The 20,914-nt window shown below is 45.3% G+C and overlaps 2 protein-coding genes across 3 annotated transcripts in view; both read right to left on the reverse strand.

Moving 5' to 3' along the window:
• LOC126544398 (S-phase kinase-associated protein 1-like) overlaps positions 1–5,091 on the reverse strand; it is a 31,528-nt gene extending 26,437 nt beyond the window's left edge. Inside the window, exon 1 of one of the 2 annotated variants that reach the window (XM_055062548.2) lies at positions 382–5,091. In XM_055062548.2, the coding sequence (XP_054918523.1) occupies positions 382–661 (280 nt within the window). In that variant the 5' untranslated portion in view covers positions 662–5,091. The remainder of the gene's footprint in view (positions 1–381) is intronic. The other variant, XM_050191713.3, reaches the window with a different exon arrangement.
• Positions 5,092–5,187: 96 nt separating this feature from the next.
• LOC126544390 (sulfotransferase 1A2-like) lies at positions 5,188–20,815 on the reverse strand. The gene is made up of 6 exons (XM_050191703.3): positions 20,104–20,815; positions 19,360–19,571; positions 17,662–17,788; positions 16,943–17,037; positions 13,974–14,157; positions 5,188–7,219 (listed from the first exon to the last, which is right to left on the reverse strand). The coding sequence occupies exons 1-6, from the start codon at positions 20,537–20,539 to the stop codon at positions 7,074–7,076; spliced, it is 1,200 nt and encodes a 399-aa protein (XP_050047660.1). The 5' UTR covers positions 20,540–20,815; the 3' UTR covers positions 5,188–7,073.
• Positions 20,816–20,914: the final 99 nt, after the last annotated feature.

Raw genomic sequence — 20,914 nt, forward strand, 5'->3', positions numbered from 1 at the left:
TTGGATTATGTAGCACATATTGAGCAACAGAAAGCTTTGTTGGAAGTGCTCTCGTTTTCCTCATGCTTTCGTGTCGTCCTTCTCTTTTTCCTTCTTTATTTTTTTGGCTCCATGCCAGTTAAGAGGTTGGACACTTTCAAATTGCGCCATGTTGCTCCATTCCGCCGTTTGGAACCCTGGGCGTTTTGAACCAATCATAGATGTCGTGCAGCCCTGTGAGCCAGTCGGAGCTGGCAAATTTGACGATGCGGCGGAATTCGACAGCGCGCAGATTAAAGCTCTCCGATGTGCCTATCGATGTGGCAGTTACGAAGCCCGCCGATCCTATCGACCAACTTCCATTCCATCTATTTAAACAACAGAAACAGCGAGAACCCGCACCTTCCATCATGGTTCGCAGCGTTCCGGACACCATGGCCGTCTGCAGGTCCACCTCGAAGACATGTCCCTCGCTACTTTGCAGCTTCATGGTGCTGGTAGACGGAGCAGGGGACGTCACTACCGCCTGCTGAGGCACGGGAGACGCAGCGCTGATGTCTATGCCTGCAACGCTGGCTGATGGTGAAGCGCCAGCCATCTGCCAGGCGCCCACGTCCTCCTCTACGGCAGCGTCCGGAGGAGGAGTCATCGGACTGTCGGGGAGATCGCGACCGGACTCCATGATTTTGCTATACGAGGTTGCTAGCTCGCTCACGGAAGTGTGGCACTTGCCCACTACGCGGGTGTGACCAGTCAGCCGGCGCAAGGAGCGCGTAAAGGGCACGATGATGACGATGACCCCAGGAACTGGGACACATATTTACTCGTTGTGTGTGATCGGCCGAGAATGTGGAGGCACGAGGACAGAAGGGTTATGAAGCGTCCTGAACTTGTATGGACGAAACCTTCAAAAGGACAAGAAGCACTATCCGAAATCTATGTTCTTGCTTTATTAAAGGGACACTATAGGCAAATATTAATCAAGCTAAAGTTATAGCTTAGTCCTCGAACATCTCTAAGGAGTTAATAAATTGGCTGTCTGCTATAGCGGACAGCCAATTTTTTTATGCGAACGCCCCCTGACACGCTTCAGCCTCCACGGCCCCAACCCACGGGCCGCCCTGCTTCCAGCTTTGATCCCCCCGCTACCGCTTGGGTGCCCTGGAGATCCCGTGCCGCCTGCTTTAATATAACCTCAGGTGCTCTCCTGAGGCCTCCATTTGCCGGTTACATGTGCCCTCCTGTAGCAGTGCTTGTAAAAAATGCAATCTATCGTCGCGACTAAAAAAGCGATCCACGAGTTATACAACACCAGTCAGAACCTTGTCCCTTCAGACACAGCAATCACCAAATGGGGCGTCGGTGCACACTGCCTCACCGCGCGGGCAGCCAGCAGCGGAGCGTAAACAAACTGGACCGCGCACTCCGCCACGCCTAGGGGACAAACACATACAACACGCATTAAGAAACCTCCTCCGATGTGCCTAGGCAGACTCGCATATTCAAGGAGCAAAGGCTCCCAGATTTTCTCTCTCGCACTCACTCTTACTCGTGCCTGCGCAGAAACGCCAAGCGCCGTGAGAAATGCCCCGCCCCGCTGTACCTACTACCAATTGTAAAAACGCAACCTCCGAACCTGCCCACCCCCCTCCGTCCTCACACCCTAGAACAGAGCGAATGTGGGCTATCTTCAGTGCGAATCGTCGCGTCGGTGTTCGGGGAGGCACCGCCGTGGTCGCAGTTACTTCGGAGCAACTCAGTCAGGACAGAATTGTAGCAGGCGCGTTGCTTATAAATGTACCATGCTTGTAAACTGCCAAGCCATCTTAAAAATACTGCTTTATTGTTAAATTCGAGGCTCTGACTTACTAATGTTTGAATTTAGGCTGGTTGGTCCTTCCGCTTATTTTGACAAAAAACGATGTGTAGACGAAAAAGCTATCTAGTTTCGGAAAAAGGCGTAATTACATTTCCATTCCGTTCCGGGCAAAAGGTGCCTAATTCCATTCCCATTCAGTTCCTCCAAGAGTTGTTGCCATTCTATTCCCAATCGATTCCGTGGTCGGGAAAATGTGGAATAATGCCGGAGTTATTCCAAATTCCAGTAACTCCGCAACACTGGTTCAGACACCCAAGGCTCTCGTGCGACAGCATGTGCCAGCAGGCCCTTAACAGACGATTTCTACATTCGCGTTGCAGCCCCACTAACTAATTTCCCAGCCTCTGCCACAACCCGGGTTGTATAATAAACTTTGACGAAATATTTAATTTGCCGTTGCAAATGCCTTATCTGGAACTCATAAGCTTGTGAGAAACGCGTACCCATCGAAGGTTTTTTTTCATGCAGATATATACACTGTTGGCATCCGGCGACTAACGCGCCCTTCAATGAACGTTCTTGTAAAAGAATACAGTCTCGTTCCACTGCTATAGTGTACTAAAATCTGGTACACTACACTGCTGTTGCCTCAATCACTGTTATCGACACCGTCCGGCTTCATGTAAACGACGCACCGATGTCTGAAGTAATCTTTTGCGGCGTGTTGACGCTGCACTCCACTTAATTTTTTTAGAAACGTTCACCGCGCTGCTCGCTACTCGTCGCTGCCACTCCAAGCACTCAGTGTTTATGAGCTAGCATGCGCTATCGTTCTAAACCACTGCGTTGAACATAGCCTATCAGCCAGCCAACTACCACACTGCCGGTGAGGAGAGCTTGAACAATTCGTGACGAATTGCGCAAGACAGCAGCCGGTAACTGCAAAATGGGAGCCAGCAAGCAAAGAACGTTGGCTGACATGCAGGGGTGGGTCCGGAAAAGTGTAAGAGAGAGGGGCTCAAGAGCGCAAGGGGGTAGGGGTGCGCTCACTGCAGTGCTGAAGTACCGGCATGTCGAGGGAGTGGTGTGAAAGCACAGCCTCCCCGAACCCACTTTGGATCCGCTATAGGGCTGACATGAGCAGACACTTGATTGTCGTTAAACATTACGCAAACCCATCATGAGCAATCCATCATCATGAGTCTGTCTGTTTGTCTGTCTAGCATTTTATGCCGACCCAGTGGCCCAAGTTGTCCACTAGGTACGCGCTCCTCGTCGTGATACCATTGTGGCCGCTCCATTGTTGCAATTCCAGCTTCGTGATCTTATTGTCAAGCCTGCTGTCTCGACCTAGTGGCACAAGTTGTCTAATAGCTTAGGCAACTAGAACTAGGTATGTGTTTGGGTCGTGCTGCTATCATGGTCATTGCATCACTGTCATTCGACTCTAGTCATGGCGTCGTCGTCAAGCCATTGTTGTCATACAGTCGACGTGCATTCGCTGTCACACCACCATAGTGAAGCTGTCATGGTCATTCAATCGTCGTCTTTCCAGCTTCACGATCCGACTCTCGCCATGCTGTAGCCATCACACCTACTCTGACCTAGCGGTCCAAGTTGTCTAATAGCTTACGCCACTGGTATGTTGTCAACGTCGTGATGCCGTTGTGGTTGTTGCATCGTTGTCATTCCAACTTTGTCATCTGACTCTAGTAATGCCGTCGTCGTCCTACTGCCTTTGTTGTTCCATGCATGTCAATCTTTCTTTGTCATTGCATTATAATCATACTGCCATTCAATCGTCATTATGCTGTCCTTGTCATCATCAGACAGTCGCTATTATGCCTCCATTGCCAGACGGTTACCGTAATGCTGTCGTGGTTGTGCTATCATCGTCCCTCCAGCTTCGTTATCTAACTTTTGTGATGCCGTCGTCGTTACGCCATCGTCATTATACAGGTTTCCTGGTGGACTCATCATACACTCGTCGTCATTCCATTGTCCTCATGCCATTGTCATCCCTACATCGTCGTCATCATACATTTGTTGTTACACCATCGTCGGGATGCCATCGCGGTTATTTTAACGTCATCATTGTAACTTCAACATCCGATACTCGTCATGTCGTCATCATGCCATCGTCGTCACGCTGTTGTATTACCATTGCCATCGTTTCAGTATTGTCATCCTATTGTCATTATATCCTCTTTGTCAATCTATCGACGTCATTCATTGTTCATAATTCTATCATAACCATACATTTGTCATTCAGTTGTGATTATGCCATCGTTGTCATTGCGTCGCCATCAGACAGTCGCTATCATGCACCCATCGTCATACCACAACTGTTGTGGTTGTGCCATTGTCATCACTCCAGCTTCAATACCCCACTCTCATAATGCCATCATTGTCATACACACCAATGCTGTCATGTGCCATCATTGGCATTCCTGCTTCTTCATCTATTTGTTGTCATGCCATTGTCTTGATATAGTCGTCATCTTGTTGTCCTCATGGCGTCGTTGTTACATTGCCGTCATATAAGTTGCAATTTCAAGATAGGTATCACATTGTCATCATGCCACTGTTATACACCTTTGCAGTTCTATCGATATCACTCATTCTTCACGATTCCATCATCTCTGAATTGGCATCATACCAACCTATTATGCCTCCATGCTCATAGGCGACATTGGCATGAGAGTGACATAGCAAAGTGGAACGATATTGGCAAATGTGGAATATAGCCTATGGAATGAAAGTCTCAGAATTACCACTACACATAACATAAACCTAACTTCAGGAATATGGTCTGTTACTACACTGCTCGAGTGCTATTCACATTAGCATTGACAGTCATTTTGAGACAAGTTCTGCAGTAATATTCTTCAAATTGAAATTCGTTTTTTCCGACAGTCTGATACTTAGGAAATTTTTGCATTCCCTTCCATGGAAGTAAAATTCATCAGCAACTACACTTAATTGCATAAAAGGTTAAATTTTGATGTAACAAAAATTCAAAATAATGACTAAAAGTGCTCATTGTACCAATTTAATTAATAGAAGTCTAACTACATATAATGTAATACCTTGTTGAAAATGATCAACTTGCAAAGTCACAGTGCCATCTAAAGCCAGAGGGACAAAGTTTAGGAAAATTCCTGTACTCACCATACCCATACTGGCTGAACAACCGTAACTAAAGCTCCCGTAGACATTAGAGTCAGAGCTTCCTTTAATAATTTTGTGTTATAAACTATGTATGGAAGCAGGCTGCAGAGCGAGTCGCTATTGTGGCCCACCTGTTGCCTTGCAGGCAGTCTACTAGCAGCAGCTACCTTACTGTGGGAACGTTGCAAAATGAAGACAAAGATAAAGAAAAACCAATGTAAATTGTGGTATGGCAATTTTATTCATTTTAATAAATACCCTATGCACCCACAATGCCTGTACAGCCCAACACCCAATACTTTTCCTTACATAAAAGACATGTTACCTAACTGCAATGCTAAAATTTGACACTGCACATCAAACCTCACCGGTGACTCCTTAGAATGTGTGACCCTATGCAAGACGAACAGGCGTAATACAATTGACAAAGGCACAGGAATTCGTTAAACAAAATGATTTACGACTGTTAAAATGAAGCTTCAGCAGAGAGAGGGCTCTGGCAAGCCAGTGATTTTCCAATTCAAAAGATCACAGGTGTAGAATTCTGGCTCGTGAGCCAGGCATTACTTTTCTTGTCGTGGAGCTAAAGGCTGGCTAATTAGACAGGCAGCCATTATCCACGTAATATAAATATGGGCAACAATGTGCTAGCTTCTGCCCATCTAGGCTGTTTTCATGAACTTATGACGTAGTTGCCTCTTTCGAAAACCAGACAAGTGTTTGCTTTGGCTGGGAGGACACACAGACAACAGGCAGTCTGTGTCCAGCTTTTCAACTGCATTCGTCCATGTACCCACACCCCAACGTCACCGAAGGCCCATGCATGAAGATAGTCCCATCATTTATCGCTCCTCTGTCTTCACTCCGCGTCGGAAGAAAAGCATGGCCGTTACTTCAAGAGTGCTGAGAATGTTGACAACTAGGGCAGAACTAACTTAAATCTCGCACTTAGCCTATGGCTTAGCGCTTGCTCGCCTAGTCTCCTGCATACCCAGCCTCGCTTTGCAGTGCATCATACGAGGAAATATTTGGGAGGAGCTTGACTTAACCACCATGCCATGGCTCGGAGTTGACCTTATCCGCAAACTGGCCCGACATGAGTTAGAGAGCACCGGTTCAAAGGAACAGCTCATTCAGAGCCTCGAAATCGAAATTCACCAACGTCGTGAGGCAACGACGCGATCATATGGGGGTAAATCGGGTACCGCCGGCAACTCGGGTTTTACCCTTGACCCCGCGATGCTCAAGACTATGGCACTTCTGTTTCAACAGCTGCCACGCCATTCCACTACAGTTACCACATTGCCAGTTGTGTGGTCACCGATTGCCGACTTTGACAAGTCTCCAACACAAAATGTTAATGTCCGGCTGAATGACATCCACCGTGTACAGCAGCTTGCCGTATAGGATGACGGTACCACCTACCTCATTGTCGCAAGTAAACTAAAATGCACAGCTAGGAACTGGCACCTCACTTTTGGAAACCGTCATTCAACTTGGGAAAAGTGGAGCGCCAAGTTAGGCCAAGGGACTTGGTCATCCAGAGAGGGGTGGAATGTGGGTGATGTGCTTGGCCCAGTTCATGTGGGCTGCTGCAGATGGTGTAATGTGTCCTGCGCAGTAGCTGGGCCGACATCGTCAGCTACTACTTCTGCTTCCCTTTCCGGGAGCCTTGTTTTTGTTTTGCTGTCTCCCTGCAATGGGCAGATCGCTCAAGCCATAGCCGCTGGCATGTTCAGCCAGTGTTTTGCAATGCGTAACGTTAACCCTCATTAAGCCGTTTACCTACAATGTGAGCCTTCCTGCCTTCAGCCCAAGCCTCACTGTATGCAGACCAGCTAAATGTATCATCTCGGAAAGGCATGTTGTTTCCAGCACCGCAGGAACTAAAACTTGACATAATACACTGCTGGGCTGTTTGCAAAACGTATCAACTTTAACACCTAAATTCTTCAAAATTCCTGTAAACCTACGCGTGCTAACAGTCCCAGCAAAACACCTGTGTTGGCAGACGTTGCTGCAGACTTGCAGTGAAAATCACAAGTTAGCTGTCACATTCTAACATAATTTCACAATTGAAATTCATAAAAAACTATAAGTGGGACTAGACAGCACGCTTCTCAGCTTCCTCGTCCGGTGGAAGCTCGTAGACAAAGGTCAGGTCTGTGTTGCCGAACTTTTCCTCTAGCCAGGCGTCCATTTTGGCGTTCATCTCTGGCGTGAAGTAGTTCTTCCAGTCGCCAACGATTCCTGGATAACAAAATGCAGAAGATTGTGATGGCACTTTTCCTTACCACTTACAACACTATTTTAACTTTTACTTAGGCTTACAGTACCGGTATATATGTAAATGGCTTTAGAAATGGCTAGTATTAACTGTCATGTTGCACAGCGATTGTGTGCGATGAACATGTGCTGTGAAAGGCTGTGACCATGTGCATGTGCTTTATGCCTCTGTCATACCCCCCCCCCCCCCCCTGTCCCCTCTACAGTAGGAGCAAACTATATTTCCTGATTGCCTTTCTTTCATCTGTCTGCCTCTCTATTCCATGTGCATGTGTGTGAGGTCATCCATTGGTGAACCATATTAGGGTTGTTTAGAAAGGCACACAAAGGGCTGGACTTCGCGCATGATTTGCCAGATGAAGAGACCCTTCAGTTTTGAGACTTGAATATAAGGCTAAATGGCAGCCATATGCGCTGGGCTTATATGGTGTGAGGAAAGTAAGAAATTCTGCATTTTGACTGTGGTCACTAAAAAGTGATAAACAGAGGTATTGCCTTGGCATCTATCATCCAGGCAGTCGAAAGATAATGCCACCAGTTCATAACAGGAAGCCTTGCACTACAGATAAATAGGCTGAGGAGTAGCAGATACCGAAAAGATAACACTGGAGATTAAGGACTAGTGGAGAAAAAGCAAGGAAAAGAATAAAGACAAAACTAAAGAAAAGCTAATTTTGCTGTAAAAATATTAACTAAAAAAAGGTAGCACACTGGCACCAAGTCCAGGTGCTATTATCTGCCCCGCAGGAACTGAAAAGATATGTAAATAAGCCAGAGACAGAAAAAGAGGCTAGCCAAAATGGCTGTGAAACTAAGCACACAGGCAAGCTTGTAGAAAGCGCTAGAAGTGTTGTTCAAAAGATGCCCCTATCAAGCGGCAAGACATCCATAGGACAGGCCAGGTGCTGTATAAATGAAAGGCTATGCGAACACAGGTACACATGCTAGCAGCTGACTGCACTCGACGACTTTGTTATGAGCTGCAAATAGTGCAAATGTTCTGCCCTGCTTGTCAAAAGAAAGCCTGTTGTTGTGAGCACAAAAAGTAAGAGAGATTTGGGAAGCGCTCATGACATCAGAACAAAAGAATGCATGCGCAAACTTTAGGGGTGTGTGAATATTCAAAAATTTCAAGTAACGAATTGAATAGTGTCCTATTTGACTTAGTCTCCAAATTGAATCGTTACTATTAGTAAATGCAAATATCTTTATTTTTTCAAAATACTTTTCAAATATTTCAAAACATCAACTGGGCCCAAATACATAATATATTGGAGCGAAAGCATGTTAAAATTTCATCCCCGCGAGTATAGTATAGACATAAAACATCAGAGCTTGCATAGTGGAGCAGGCTTCGTCACTTAGGTAGCCATATTTAGCAGGCTCTATGGCGATCATTCACACACTCTGTAGAGCCCCGTGCAACTGACAAACGACTTGTTTGCTCCTAATGCTTCATTTGTGCTTTTAATAAACATAGCTTCATAACATACTTAAGATTACTGGGAGGTGAACACCATCTTGTGTGAATTGTGATAATGGCTGTTCACTACTATAAATCTATTCAAAAAGTATTCAATATTCGATTTGCTCCTGGCACTACAGTCTACGTTTGTTATAACGGACCCATGTACAACACACATTCGGATATAACGGACCTTATTTCAGCCTTAGTTTGTCCTACCTATTTTATCAATGCAACGAAGTTTGCTTTAAACAGGCCACATTACAACGGACTACTGGCTACAGTGGATGAAATCAGCGGTAATTTTTGTCAAAATCGGGCGTATAAAATGGACTATCGCCGTGCCAATGCGGGCTGACAACTGACTTGCGAGAGTCAGCCGATGATCGCGGCTCAATATTGCGTGCATGAGAGAGGAAAGAGGCCCCTAAATGCACAGTCTTCTATAATGTGCGAAGTAAGGGGGAGGGGGAGAAGGTGAGAGAGAGGGGTTCTACTCTGGCGGCTGCTGCTTACGGCGTGGCCACCGTATGTTGAAAGCGATCTGCGATTGGGACAAAGTGCACCCAGTGCCGGTAGCTTTGTATGCACTGTGCTTTCGATGTTTACTTCGCGTTGAAGCTAGAGACAGCACAAAAGTCAATTTGATCACTGCTGCTGCATGCTTAGCTTGTGTAATTTGCTATTGCAATCAATGCTTCACCTTTCAGGCGAAACTGCGACTTTGTTATTTGTTATTTTACTTTGAACATTCGTCACTAACTCTTTGCAATAATGTTGTTAGACATCGCGACAAAAGTTTTGGAAGTGAGGCGTTTCGGATATTACGGACTTCGGATAAAAGGACCTATTTGTCGAATTATTAGGGTCCGTTGTAACGAGAGTCGACTGTATTCAATTCATATTTGATCCGGTCTCAAAAACCACTATTCGCACACCCCTAGTAACCATTCCTTTGATTCTGCGCACAGACGTTGAGCTCCAATTTGTAACAAAGTGCCCCTCTGAACCATCAGAAATGCAGGTCAACAGATGTCGCATTTTTTTTATTTGACAGAGGATTTCATGTTTTTCTTATTGCTCATGTTTTTACCCCATTTTTTTTTATTCATCTTTTTCTTTGTGACGTAGCTGCTCACGTTGCCCACTTTACACCATATATGAATAAAGCGATGAAAGGGGCTATAGTTGATGAAGAAGGAAAAGATGACAAAGAAGGAAAGAAGGACGCGGATGGGTGAAGCGTCATCTCTTTGCCAGTGTAGAACTCGGTGCAACATAATCACGACCATATATTAACATCTGCTTCACTTCAATAAAATCAGCTGGTAATTTGTGCATTCATACCAGTGGTTATGCTGCACCTTTTGGTTTGTTCTGTTCTCTGTTACAAACACAGCACAAGAAAACTATAAACTGTGTGTGTGTATGTGTGTGTGCATGCGTGTGTGTGTGTGTGAAAGGAAGAATAAGTTCATCCAACCAAGAGTCATAAGAAGCTACAAAGAAAATCCATACGTGTTTCCCGGAAAGGAGTTTGGAAGTTGAAGAAAAATTTGTCCTAGCCTGTGGATTGAACCCAGGCTCAATGCCTTTACAGGGAAGCCGCTCTACGATCTGTCAATATGTTCGGCCTTATAATATGAACTGCTAACCAGATCTAACCAGAGTTAGATCAGATCAGCAAAGGATAGGTGTATGTCTTGGATTCTGTTCACAGACATGGATAAATTCTTCGTCAACTTTTGACCTTTCTTTCTGACAAATTTGTACAGGCTTCCATTGTAGATTTGCACATAAAAATAAGTTGACATTCAAATTTTACACAACTTTTCTAAAAACTCTTGTCGATAATTTTTTGAAGTTTCACTGTTAAGATGCTGGCTAAAGCAGTGAAGACTATGCACCTGTTAGCCTCAAATAATGAAGCTCCCATCTGACAATGAAACCATGTCAGAATGCTGCAGCCCACCAAGTTTAGACGCTGTACCCAGTGCAGTCATTGGGCTGGACTACGATGCACTGCACCCTATGTGGTGGCGTAGCGGCTTTCGCGTTGTAATGCTAAGCCCAAGGGCGCAGGATCAAATCCCAGCCACTGTGGCTGCATTTCGATGGGGGGCAAAATGCAAAAACGACTGTGTAATGAGCATTGTGTGCATGTTAGAGAACCCCAGGTGGTGAAAATTAATCCGCAGTTCCCCACTACAGAGTGCGTCACAATAACATTGTGGTTCTTGCTCGTAAAACACCAGAATTCATTTTTTTTACGATGCATTGCTGGTGTCAAGACAACACAAAAAGAATGATGAGGACAAAAAGTTAGGTTAGACGTCTTTTCGTGGGAAAGCAGGACGTTAAAAAGAATAGGTCTTAAAAACTAGCCCCTGCTGCGAAGCCTTTTAAACCCTGTAGGTTTTCTCTGTAAATGTTTTCAGAAATGTTCCGACCACTGGGGCTGATACAGTGAGACCTATTTTTGCATGAGGCCTCTGAGTAAATGAGCAATTTTTTTACGACCTGTTAAGGGAAGTTCCACCACAGTTCTCATGCAGTGGGGTGTTTGGTGTGAAATGTCAAAGAACAACAATATTGCAGCCTGCATCTGAGGCACTGATGAGGACTTGCAGTCCGAATCTGGTGTCGGTAGTGAGCTATCACTAAGAACAGCTAGCAGCACAGCCCCATCATGCCATCGGAATGTGCATCCAAGCGCTACTGTTAGTAAAGTGGGCATAAAGTGCAGAGACATATGTTGGATATAATGGAGTGAATAAAAGTACCAAGCTGTGACATAGCGAGGCATTTGAAGAGGTTCGAGTATAGTGAAGGAATTGCACCGGAATCGCACTGGAATCGCACCAGAACGGTGAAGCAGTTATAAATACTTGGATAGGTTTCGTGCAGTGAAAAAAACAGGCTCCTAGGATTTCCATAAAGTGTGAGACTCTCCCTAGAGTCTCTGACTTTCGTTACCTCCTCCTGTGTATCATTATACTGTATTATGGCTTTTGTCTTCATAAACGTCCTTATTTATTCATTCATACAGCTTCACAGACTTTGATGTGCAAGTTGTTTGGATTGGCATACATCTGGGAAGTTATCTTTTACCACGAAAGAAACAGCACCAGTAGCGGCATGTTTTGCAAAGTTTCAAGCGCTCAAAACACTATGTATGTTCCCAGCTTGTTTTACGAATAATGTAGCTTTGCAAGTCTCATAAAAGTGGAGTGAAAGTCAACACTTGCATACGCAAATGCATACAACACCCAAATAGTTATAAAGCCAACCTACAAGAATTGTAGGCACAAAGCATGCTTTCGGAATCAATCCTGTTTCCTATGTTTGGTCAATGCCACTTTCCCCGCCGCTTGTTGCTTAAGCACAGTGCTGCATCTTCATGGCAAGGCACATTTCCCCGCCAAGTCGGGATTCACTGCATGACAAACTGCACTGCCGTGAAGCCGCCCCTGACGGGAAAATTCGGGTACAGCTCGCAACCACACTTTGCACTTGAATTTCTTTCATTTTTGGCAAACTCTATAGGCACGAAAATGCGCTAACTGAACAATGTAACCAACAATTGGCAGCGATTAATTAAATAATGAGCTAACTGAAATTGTGCCAACATTGCTGTATTGAAAAAAAGTTGCAGTTTTGCAGGGAAGGCAAAATAATGACAATGATAGCAAAGCACTTGACTATTACAGAACTAATTAAACAAATTTCAGCAATTAACTTTTCAGTCATTATTTTATGGCACATATTGCAATTTAGAAAGTGGAGCTGGTGAGCTCGCAGGGCATATTAAAAAGATTTCTAACCCTAGCCCCTGTCTCACCATATGCATTCAGAAATTGTGTGGCGAAATGTGTGGTGTTAAGGTTAAAATTTTCTTGCACTGCTGATGAAGGCATCTTCCTAAAAGAGGTCTGCATAAAAACAGTGTATTTTGACACAAGCCTGATGGCACTTATCTCGTAACTGGTGCTATTTGCAAAATTCCTTTTATGTGGTTGTGCCAGGAGAACTCACCAGCTTTGCATGAAAGCACAATACGTCCCCTAAACTGGTTGTTTAACATGTTTGTGAAATTTGGTTAGCTATGCCTTTTGATTTATGGCGCAAGTAACGTCTGCCTGCTGCTTGAGTAATCCAACTTATAGGGTAGAATTGTGCTACTTGCCACAAGCGATTTTTTAGAAATTCTATTGAAAATATAAAGACACAGAACACCCAGCACAGTTACCGATCGGTAATTTGAATGAGGTGGGGACCAACTAACAGTTTGAATAAATTGGAGTCTGAAATATTGGATCCACCAGAAACTAGGTAACTTTATTCCAAAAGTGGGCAAAAGCTTGTCAATGTGTTGGTGCAAACGTACGCACTTGCCTGTGAGCTGATCATTATGTATTTCAATAATTGTCATGCTCACTGCAGATAGATGAAAGCATAGTCAATGTATGCACTGAATGTTCATCCTCTGGCAACTTAAACAAAGATCAACTGTGCTCTAATAATCGAATGATTGCAGATTTTCTTGCAACAATGTCTTGCACTTCCCTCACCTTATCGCCATCCTTATTGGCGAAGGTATAGAGGGTGGAGCTGGCGCCACTTGAAGTTGCTTGATTATTTAGAGCAACAAAAATTAATAACAGTAGTCAGTGAAGTCGTCCCTGACTGCACCACTTATTTAATTCACGAAGGAAAGAACGTTAGACGCATGAAACTCGCAAAAGAAATCACAGATGCAGCATTTTGTCCAATAGTTGAGGCGTGGTTGGGGACTACTGGATAAACTATGTTTCACTAGCTTTGGTTTCAAGGAGGTGCTGGTGACATGGCCAGTGACTATGCTGGTGATGTATTAAAAGAAATACTGCTCTTTCCGCTCTGCTCAGTGGCTGAATTTGCGTGCGGTCAAACAGGTGGAGTACGATTTAATGAATGATGCAGTGTAAGGCATCTGGAACTCTCGTAGTTCTTGCACATTAAGCCTATAGGCCAGTGGTGGTGCCGAGAAGCTGCTCAAAAGAGTCGAGCATGTCCAAATTGTTGGTGTAGATAACAGCAATAAAAAGAGGACAATATATAAAAGGAAACAAACAACAACAATACAGACAATATACAATAAATAAGTTATCCCAAAATACTACATTCTCTCCTTCTTGTTGTTTGTGTGTTGTGAACTGCTCGAAATGGAAGCATTTCAACTTGGCCGGTTTGCCGTGCTGATGCACAACCTACCTTTCCTCATGAAGCCGCCTTCTTGAAGGTTGACAAAGCCAAGCTTGCGCCAATGCTCGTAGTTGGCGGCCGGGTTGTGCACCATGTGGCTGAAGTTGCAGTGCTCGGCGATGGCCAACACCTCGTCGTCGCGTAGAGGCCGGCCCAGGAAGAGGGCTATCCTTTGGATCACGCTGCAGGCGTCCTGGGGGTGCGTGGTCGAAATTGCACGATACCAGAATAAACACAAGCGGACTGCTGCACTTGTTATGACAGAGCCACAGCTTCGGCAAGGTACAAAGCCTGGGCCGGCAAGTTCACACCAGTTAACGCAACAGTGCAGAAATGCAATTGCACACAAATGCAGACGGACAAATAACTTAGGCCCGTTTGATTTTTTCCACTATGCTAAGTCACCCACAGAAGCTGCGGCGTTGAATGTCAGAGGAACTGTGTAAGTAGTTCCAAACAGGTTGTGACACGGCACCATGCCCCAGCACAGCATCTAAAACCTAAGATGCCACACAGCTCTCGCATAACAGCATTCGTGTCTCAAAGAGCTGGTTGGTGTTCTGCTACACAAGTTAGTTGTGCCAGAGCTCATGCCCTTTACAGAGAAAGTTGTGCCATCAACAACAAAAATGGATGAAAGAATCAAAGAAAGTGATTTGCTTCGAAGCGGGAGAAAGGGCCAAATAGATAAATTCCCTCTATTAAAGAGGTGATGCGCTTGAAATCACACATTTGTTAAAGTTGGTATATTTAATTAGTTGTTTCATTGCATAATTCCATAGAAAACATTGCCTGTGACCGAGACTTCTGCGTTGGTAGTTCAGATGGCTACACGTATGTGTTGACTTGTTATATGTGTGCTCTCCTAGGTTGAGTCATGTTGAGCGATGACGTAGCTTCCATGATATCAAAGTGTGCGAGAAACCTCAAGAAAAACCATTTCTGCAGTTAGCACACGTCATGGTATTCTAAACCTCCTGCTCTGACCCTCCCCCTCTTTTTCCTGTCACTCTCCTTACATACAATTCGTACAAAAGAAAAGGGTTCCTTCACGTGAATTCCTTTCAGATGTTAGGTGCAGCCCAGTGTTTTTAATCAATAAGGCATAAATTATATCAATTTACTAGGTTAATGCCCCAAGGTAATGCAGAGGCCATGAGGCACATCGTAGGGTAAGGGTCCACATTAAGGCGAAAGCCTTAAGGAGCTCATAGGTCGAAATCCGCTGTCTGGCATTATCGAAAAACTGACCATCTGTCGTTATGGCAACAAAATTCAGTGGCACCAACATTGACGGTGCCACTCACGACCATTGGTGGGACTTGAACCCGCAACCTTTGGGAGTCGAACCCATGACCTTTGGTGTTAATTAGGGCAAAGTTATTGAAGGTACCCGAACCCATGTCCTTTGATGGGACCAAAATTCAATGGCACCAAAATGTATGGCGCTACGTTGTGGGAGTTGAACCCACAACTTTGGTGTCAATTAAGGCAAAGTTAACACACAGTTAATTAAGATATAGTTAATTAAGGCACTCCAACCCACAACCATTGGTGGGAGTCGAACCGATGACATTTGGTGTTAAGGCAAAGTTAATTAAGGCACTTAAACCCACAACCTTTGGTGGGGCCAAAATTCAATGACACCAAAATTGAAGGTGCCACCATTGATGGTCGAACCCATGATCATTGATGGGAGTCGAACCCATGACCTTTGGTGTTAATAAAGGCGAAGTTAATTAAAGTAAGTCAAGTACGATAGAGTTAACACATTTTACCTGACGAACATTAGTGGGAGCTGAACCCACAACCTTAGGTGTTAATTAAGGCAAAGCTAATTAATGTACAGTTAATTAAGACAGTCAATTAAGGTGTGCGAGCGCACAACTTTTGTTGGGAGTCAGACGCCCAACCTTGGGTAGCACCAAAATTCAATGGCACCAATATTGGTGGTGCCACCATTGATGGTCGAATCCATGGCCTTTGGTGATAATAAGGGCCAATTGAGGCACGGTTAATTAAGGTAGAGTTAATTAGGGAACTCGAACCCACAACCATTGGCGGGGCTTCAGATAATTCGGTATTTTGGGCGATTGCTGCTGAGTTTGAATAATCTCTCAGCTACACAATATTGCCTTATATTTGTGTGCATACTCTGGTCCCCCAACTGCACCCTCGCCTAATAATCATGAACGCTTTATAAATGAATACATCCAGTATTATTTTGTATGTACAGCCTATGGTATTGTTTGAAAAAGTGCTTGCTCTATTCCCAAACATTATGAAATCCCTGCCACTCCTGCTGCATGCAATATACATGAACATGACTGTTATTAGGCAGGTTTCTATACATGCCATGACTAAGCTGTGCCTCCTGCAGAAACAAAAACATAGGAATCTCAACGTTGGTAAAGCAGGAGCACATGTGGTAGCAGGGAATGATACCAATGCTCCGGTATTATGGCCTCCGCAATCCGGTGGCCTAACTGAGGACTGCACCACCTGATCTCGGAAGCCCTGCCAGTACCAAAGCTCAGTGAAAAGATGGACAGGACAGGGAAGGCATTGTCCCATGTGGGCATAGTGACGCAGCTTGGGGCACAGTAAGAACAAAAAGAGGAAGGCCCTCAAGGTTGTAATAGAGGAAGCCCACGATTTGTCTGCGGTGTGTGTGCTTGCGTACTTGCAGTTTTAATGAGACAACGGCAGTTTAGGTCATACTGTGCGAAGGCAAGTGTTGTAGATGTTATCACAAGTCATCTTTCACTCTTTCTGAGAATTTGGTTGTTAACTCTGCTTACACAAAGTGCACTCCGAATCTCCTGGTCGAAAAATATTTGACAGGCTTTGATACTAGACACATTCCATCATTTAAAGAAAGGGTGTGACACACTGCCTAGCACATTGTTACACAGACTTCCGAATGTGGAGATTGAAATAAACAACCCTGTTTAGACACCGCTGCGAGTGAACATTACCTTGTGGAGATCTTCATACGAGATGACGAGCACATTGGGATCATTTCTGTGTTCCCACCATTCGAGATAGTGCTTCCAGATGGGTCCGTAAGACACTGCAGGAATGACAAAGCAGGCTTAGCTCTGCAGATAACAAGAGTGCGAATGTATTGAGTGTATAAAGCAAACATATTGTGTGCTTGATACACATAGCTTAGCCTGCAGGTTTTCGATCACACAGCAGTAAAGATCTCCTCTATACAGAAATCAATATCATACCAAATAATTATTAGGAAAGTGTGAACGCTCAGGCTTGCTGGTGAGACACTTTCGATATCGAACTGAATGGTGAGGAGCCGAGAACCACACTTAAACGATAAAATTTTTCTTGAAATAGACAGCATTTGTGTCAATCCATGTCAACATTGATGATCTACTTGTTTTAAAGAAATGTTCTTATATTGTGTTTTGTTCTTGTCAAATACAGGTGCGCTCTCTTTCAAAACAGTTTGTTGTTTGAAGTCAGCTTTGGGAGCATAGATATTCTGTTTCTCTACTTTGAGTGTGCGTTGTTCTGTTCTAAAGAGAACATTCAAATGCTCTTCATGCCAAAGATGTTTCAGTTAATTCCAGTGAAATAGACATGGAACACAGACTCCTTACACTGCACAGACACACGCCAAAGAAGCTTCCAAGAAGTGGCTCTATGGCCTACATGCCACATTGCCAATGATGCTTACCATGTCCCTTCAGGAACGATTCAAAGAAATCCTTGAAGCTTCCCTCATATCCTGTCTCCTTGATGAGCCTTGTGAAGTGGTATAGTGACACGCACACATCCTTGGGGTTCCGCATAATGTAGATAATCTGAGAAGAAAAGCAACAGCACTTGGTGAATACCATTTTATTAATTTTTTTTAGAAAGGGAGGGGTAATTTTTTACACATAGCAGTACTATTCTGCCATCAATGACCAACCTGCCTGACAGACTAAGCTACACACATCTGAAACACTTAAAAAAATAAACAGGCATCACAAGTGGCATCACATTTCTAGCACATCGCATCTGTGGAAGTGGTGGTAAAGCTCTATGAAGGCAAACCACATTAGAGACATTTAGCCTGTCCGCTATTCCAGCAAACGGGGGCGGTTTGGGGGGATTGCCGGATTTGTGGGGGTGTAAACGTGAGCGGCCGGAGCATTGCAGCTGCCTGGTGGCGTAGAGTTCAACCGGACAAACACAGAGCTAAAGTTGCAGTAACCCACTATATCCTGCTTCGCTTCTGGTGCAAATTTTCAGCAGCGGCTGAATTGTAAACATGATTACGCCGCTGTCGAGAATTTACCCCAGCAGCTAAGCAGAATATAGTAATCGGCTTTGCGCTTGTGTGGTTGAGCTTTGCACCACCAGCTGGCGCCACCAATCTGGCCACTCATGTTTACGCCCCCGCTCATACGGCAAACCGCCCGCGCTTGCCGGAATACCAAACACACTAAAATTCTCTATTAATGCAATGAGAGAGGTTAGTCCAGGGGTGCGATCTTGTACACGTTCCAAAATAGCACGGAGGCGGTCCGTTCTACCGAGCCGCACACGATTGGTCAATTTGAATCGTGACGAACGCCATGATGTCTATTGTGACATGATTGCTGCTGTCAATCATTCCGTTTCGTCTGCTATCGGACGAATGCACTGGAACGGACCGCCTATTTCGTGACGTAAAGAACGGACCGCCTCCGTTCGATTTTGGAACGCGTACAAGATTGCACCCCTGGATGGGGCGAGTTGTCTCACGGGGTGCACAGAAATGCTGGCATAACGCTTTCATGGCGAGAGGAAGTACGAGGCGGCTGCTGGTGTGTGCTCTCCACCATTCACCGGCGGAAGAATGGACTCACTGGAAGTGGGTTTTGGCTCCTTTCGTATGCAGAGAAACGCACTAGATGTAAATGCTGTTGCGCAAATATATTAGCGTGATGTGGTATGACAGCAAATGAGATTTGTTACTGCTGCATTTGTGTAATAATGGTCCTACAGACAAACAAGTTGACCTGAGAAATATTGTGTATGTGCGAACCACAATGCTTTTCATTTTGTACACTTGTGCACACAGTTTAGCTGTGTTTTTCTTTCCACTTTCTGTATTTTCCTTTATGTACATTTCAATGTGTACTGAAAATGAATTCCATGCCAAGGTGTCAAGCCGCATTATTTGTGGCTCTCTGTATGTGCCCCTGACATCACATCATTGATGTAAAATAAAGGAATTGAGTCGATGTTGGTCTAAAAAGTTACGTACAAAATAAAGATGAGCTGAGGCCATCTGAAGTATGGAAAGGGCGAAGCTTCTGATGTCACCTGAAAACCTAAACCAGCGCTTCATGATATGAGGACATGCAGGGAAAGACACAAGCAACATTACCAGGCAGGCACACACCTTTGGGTTTTCGGTGCGTATAGACTCTGGTAGCAGGGAGTAAGGGAGGTGCGTCTTGACCATGCGGGTGTCTGGAGAACTCTCGATGGTTGAAACACCGGGGTAGAAGTACTCGAGGAAGGGAAACCGCTGCTCCATGTTGCGTTCTGACGCGGACCGAAAGTCAAGCCCCGTCACAATGAGGTAAACGATCTCCTGCACCCACGTCGTACCTGGATATTCAACGATGACAGTAAGCCACATCAGTTGGCATCAGCAAAGTTGCTATCTTGTATTTATGTATTTTAAGGCGCAAACACGCATTCTACGTCAGTTTCTCATCACAGCATTACTTTTCCATCCATCAAGGTTCCAACAAGATTCTGTGATGTATAAATAAATAAATAACAAAAATGAGAGGTGTTTCAAAGCTTCTTCGAATGAACCACTGCAGAAACTCGGGCTTTTACACAGTTGACCTTTGGATTTGAAGAAAGTGACGTCTTTCGGTTGATATACGAGCACCCAAACACAGACACAACTTCACTAACCACAAGCGAGGATCTCACAGAAGGAAGCAGCTAGCGAGGTTAGCCTTTCCAAATACCGAAAACTGAGACCCGTGATAGGATTACAGCAACACTACCGAATCGACGGCAAAAATATCAAGACTAGTTCGGCGGCGGAACGTCGACAACAAACGCAGGCATCACCTCTACACGGCGATCGCCTGACAACCACCGCCATCCGCTCGGGCGCCCTCACCAGTCTTAGGAAACGACACGACGTACACATCGTCCGGCCTCGCCTTGAGCGCCTGAACCCTGGGCAGCGACCTGATGACAATGCCCGGGAACACGTAGCCGCGGTAGTTGTAGAAGTACATGTTCGACGCGTAATTGTCGTCTCGCGGCAGCATGACGCACTCGCGAAACAGCTCGCTGTGCTCGGCCTGCCGCCGCCGCTTGAAGTACAGCGCGGCCGCCAGCGTGCCCCCGAACAGGGCCGTCGAGAAGAGCCTCTTGGCGAGCTTGTATCGACGAGCGTCGTATCCTTCGCCGTTGCGAGGCTGCTGCTGCTCGCAGTAGAAACGCCGCGGCCGCGCGGTCGTCGGAATCGCTGTGCGACGGCACATTTCCGCGACGGACCGCCGAGGCAGCGCTACCCTGAACCCGGTGGCGACACTTCTAACCGGCAGCATGACTGTCACGCTGACGACGGTCGAACCGTCACCGTCGCTCGAAATGTTGGGTCGCTAGACAGCTGTTTTCGGACGACGACGCGGACGACTGTGACCCCGACGTCCGAAACGGCGAAGGTTCAAAGCGTCGCAAGAAGGACGACGCGGCGAATGCGGAGGACCGACAGCCAAGTCATCGACCTCTTTTCACCGAGGAGCCGATACCAAGGCTGCTCTCAGTACGGTATCAACGCCCGTTCACGCGAACTAGGTTGTAAATCCGAATCTGAATTTCGTGGGCGCGGCCATTAACGCAAACACAGCACCGCAGTAAGTTGTAACAAACAATTTAATAAGCTCATAAAAAGCTAAACATGAAGTAAATAAATTATTTTA

This window comes from Dermacentor andersoni, chromosome 10 (assembly GCF_023375885.2).
Source record: "Dermacentor andersoni chromosome 10, qqDerAnde1_hic_scaffold, whole genome shotgun sequence".
Classification (NCBI taxonomy): domain Eukaryota; kingdom Metazoa; phylum Arthropoda; class Arachnida; order Ixodida; family Ixodidae; genus Dermacentor; species Dermacentor andersoni.

Excerpts from the sequence above, each read along its gene's own strand:
- LOC126544390 (XM_050191703.3), bottom strand. The coding sequence starts at position 20,539 with ATGCTGCCGGTTAGAAGTGTCGCCACCGGGTTCAGGGTAGCGCTGCCT. Across the intron at positions 17,038-17,661 it reads ATCGTTCCTGAAGGGACATG|TGTCTTACGGACCCATCTGG; the intron begins GTAAGCATCATT and ends TCATTCCTGCAG. Across the intron at positions 14,158-16,942 it reads CGTATGAAGATCTCCACAAG|GACGCCTGCAGCGTGATCCA; the intron begins GTAATGTTCACT and ends ACGCACCCCCAG.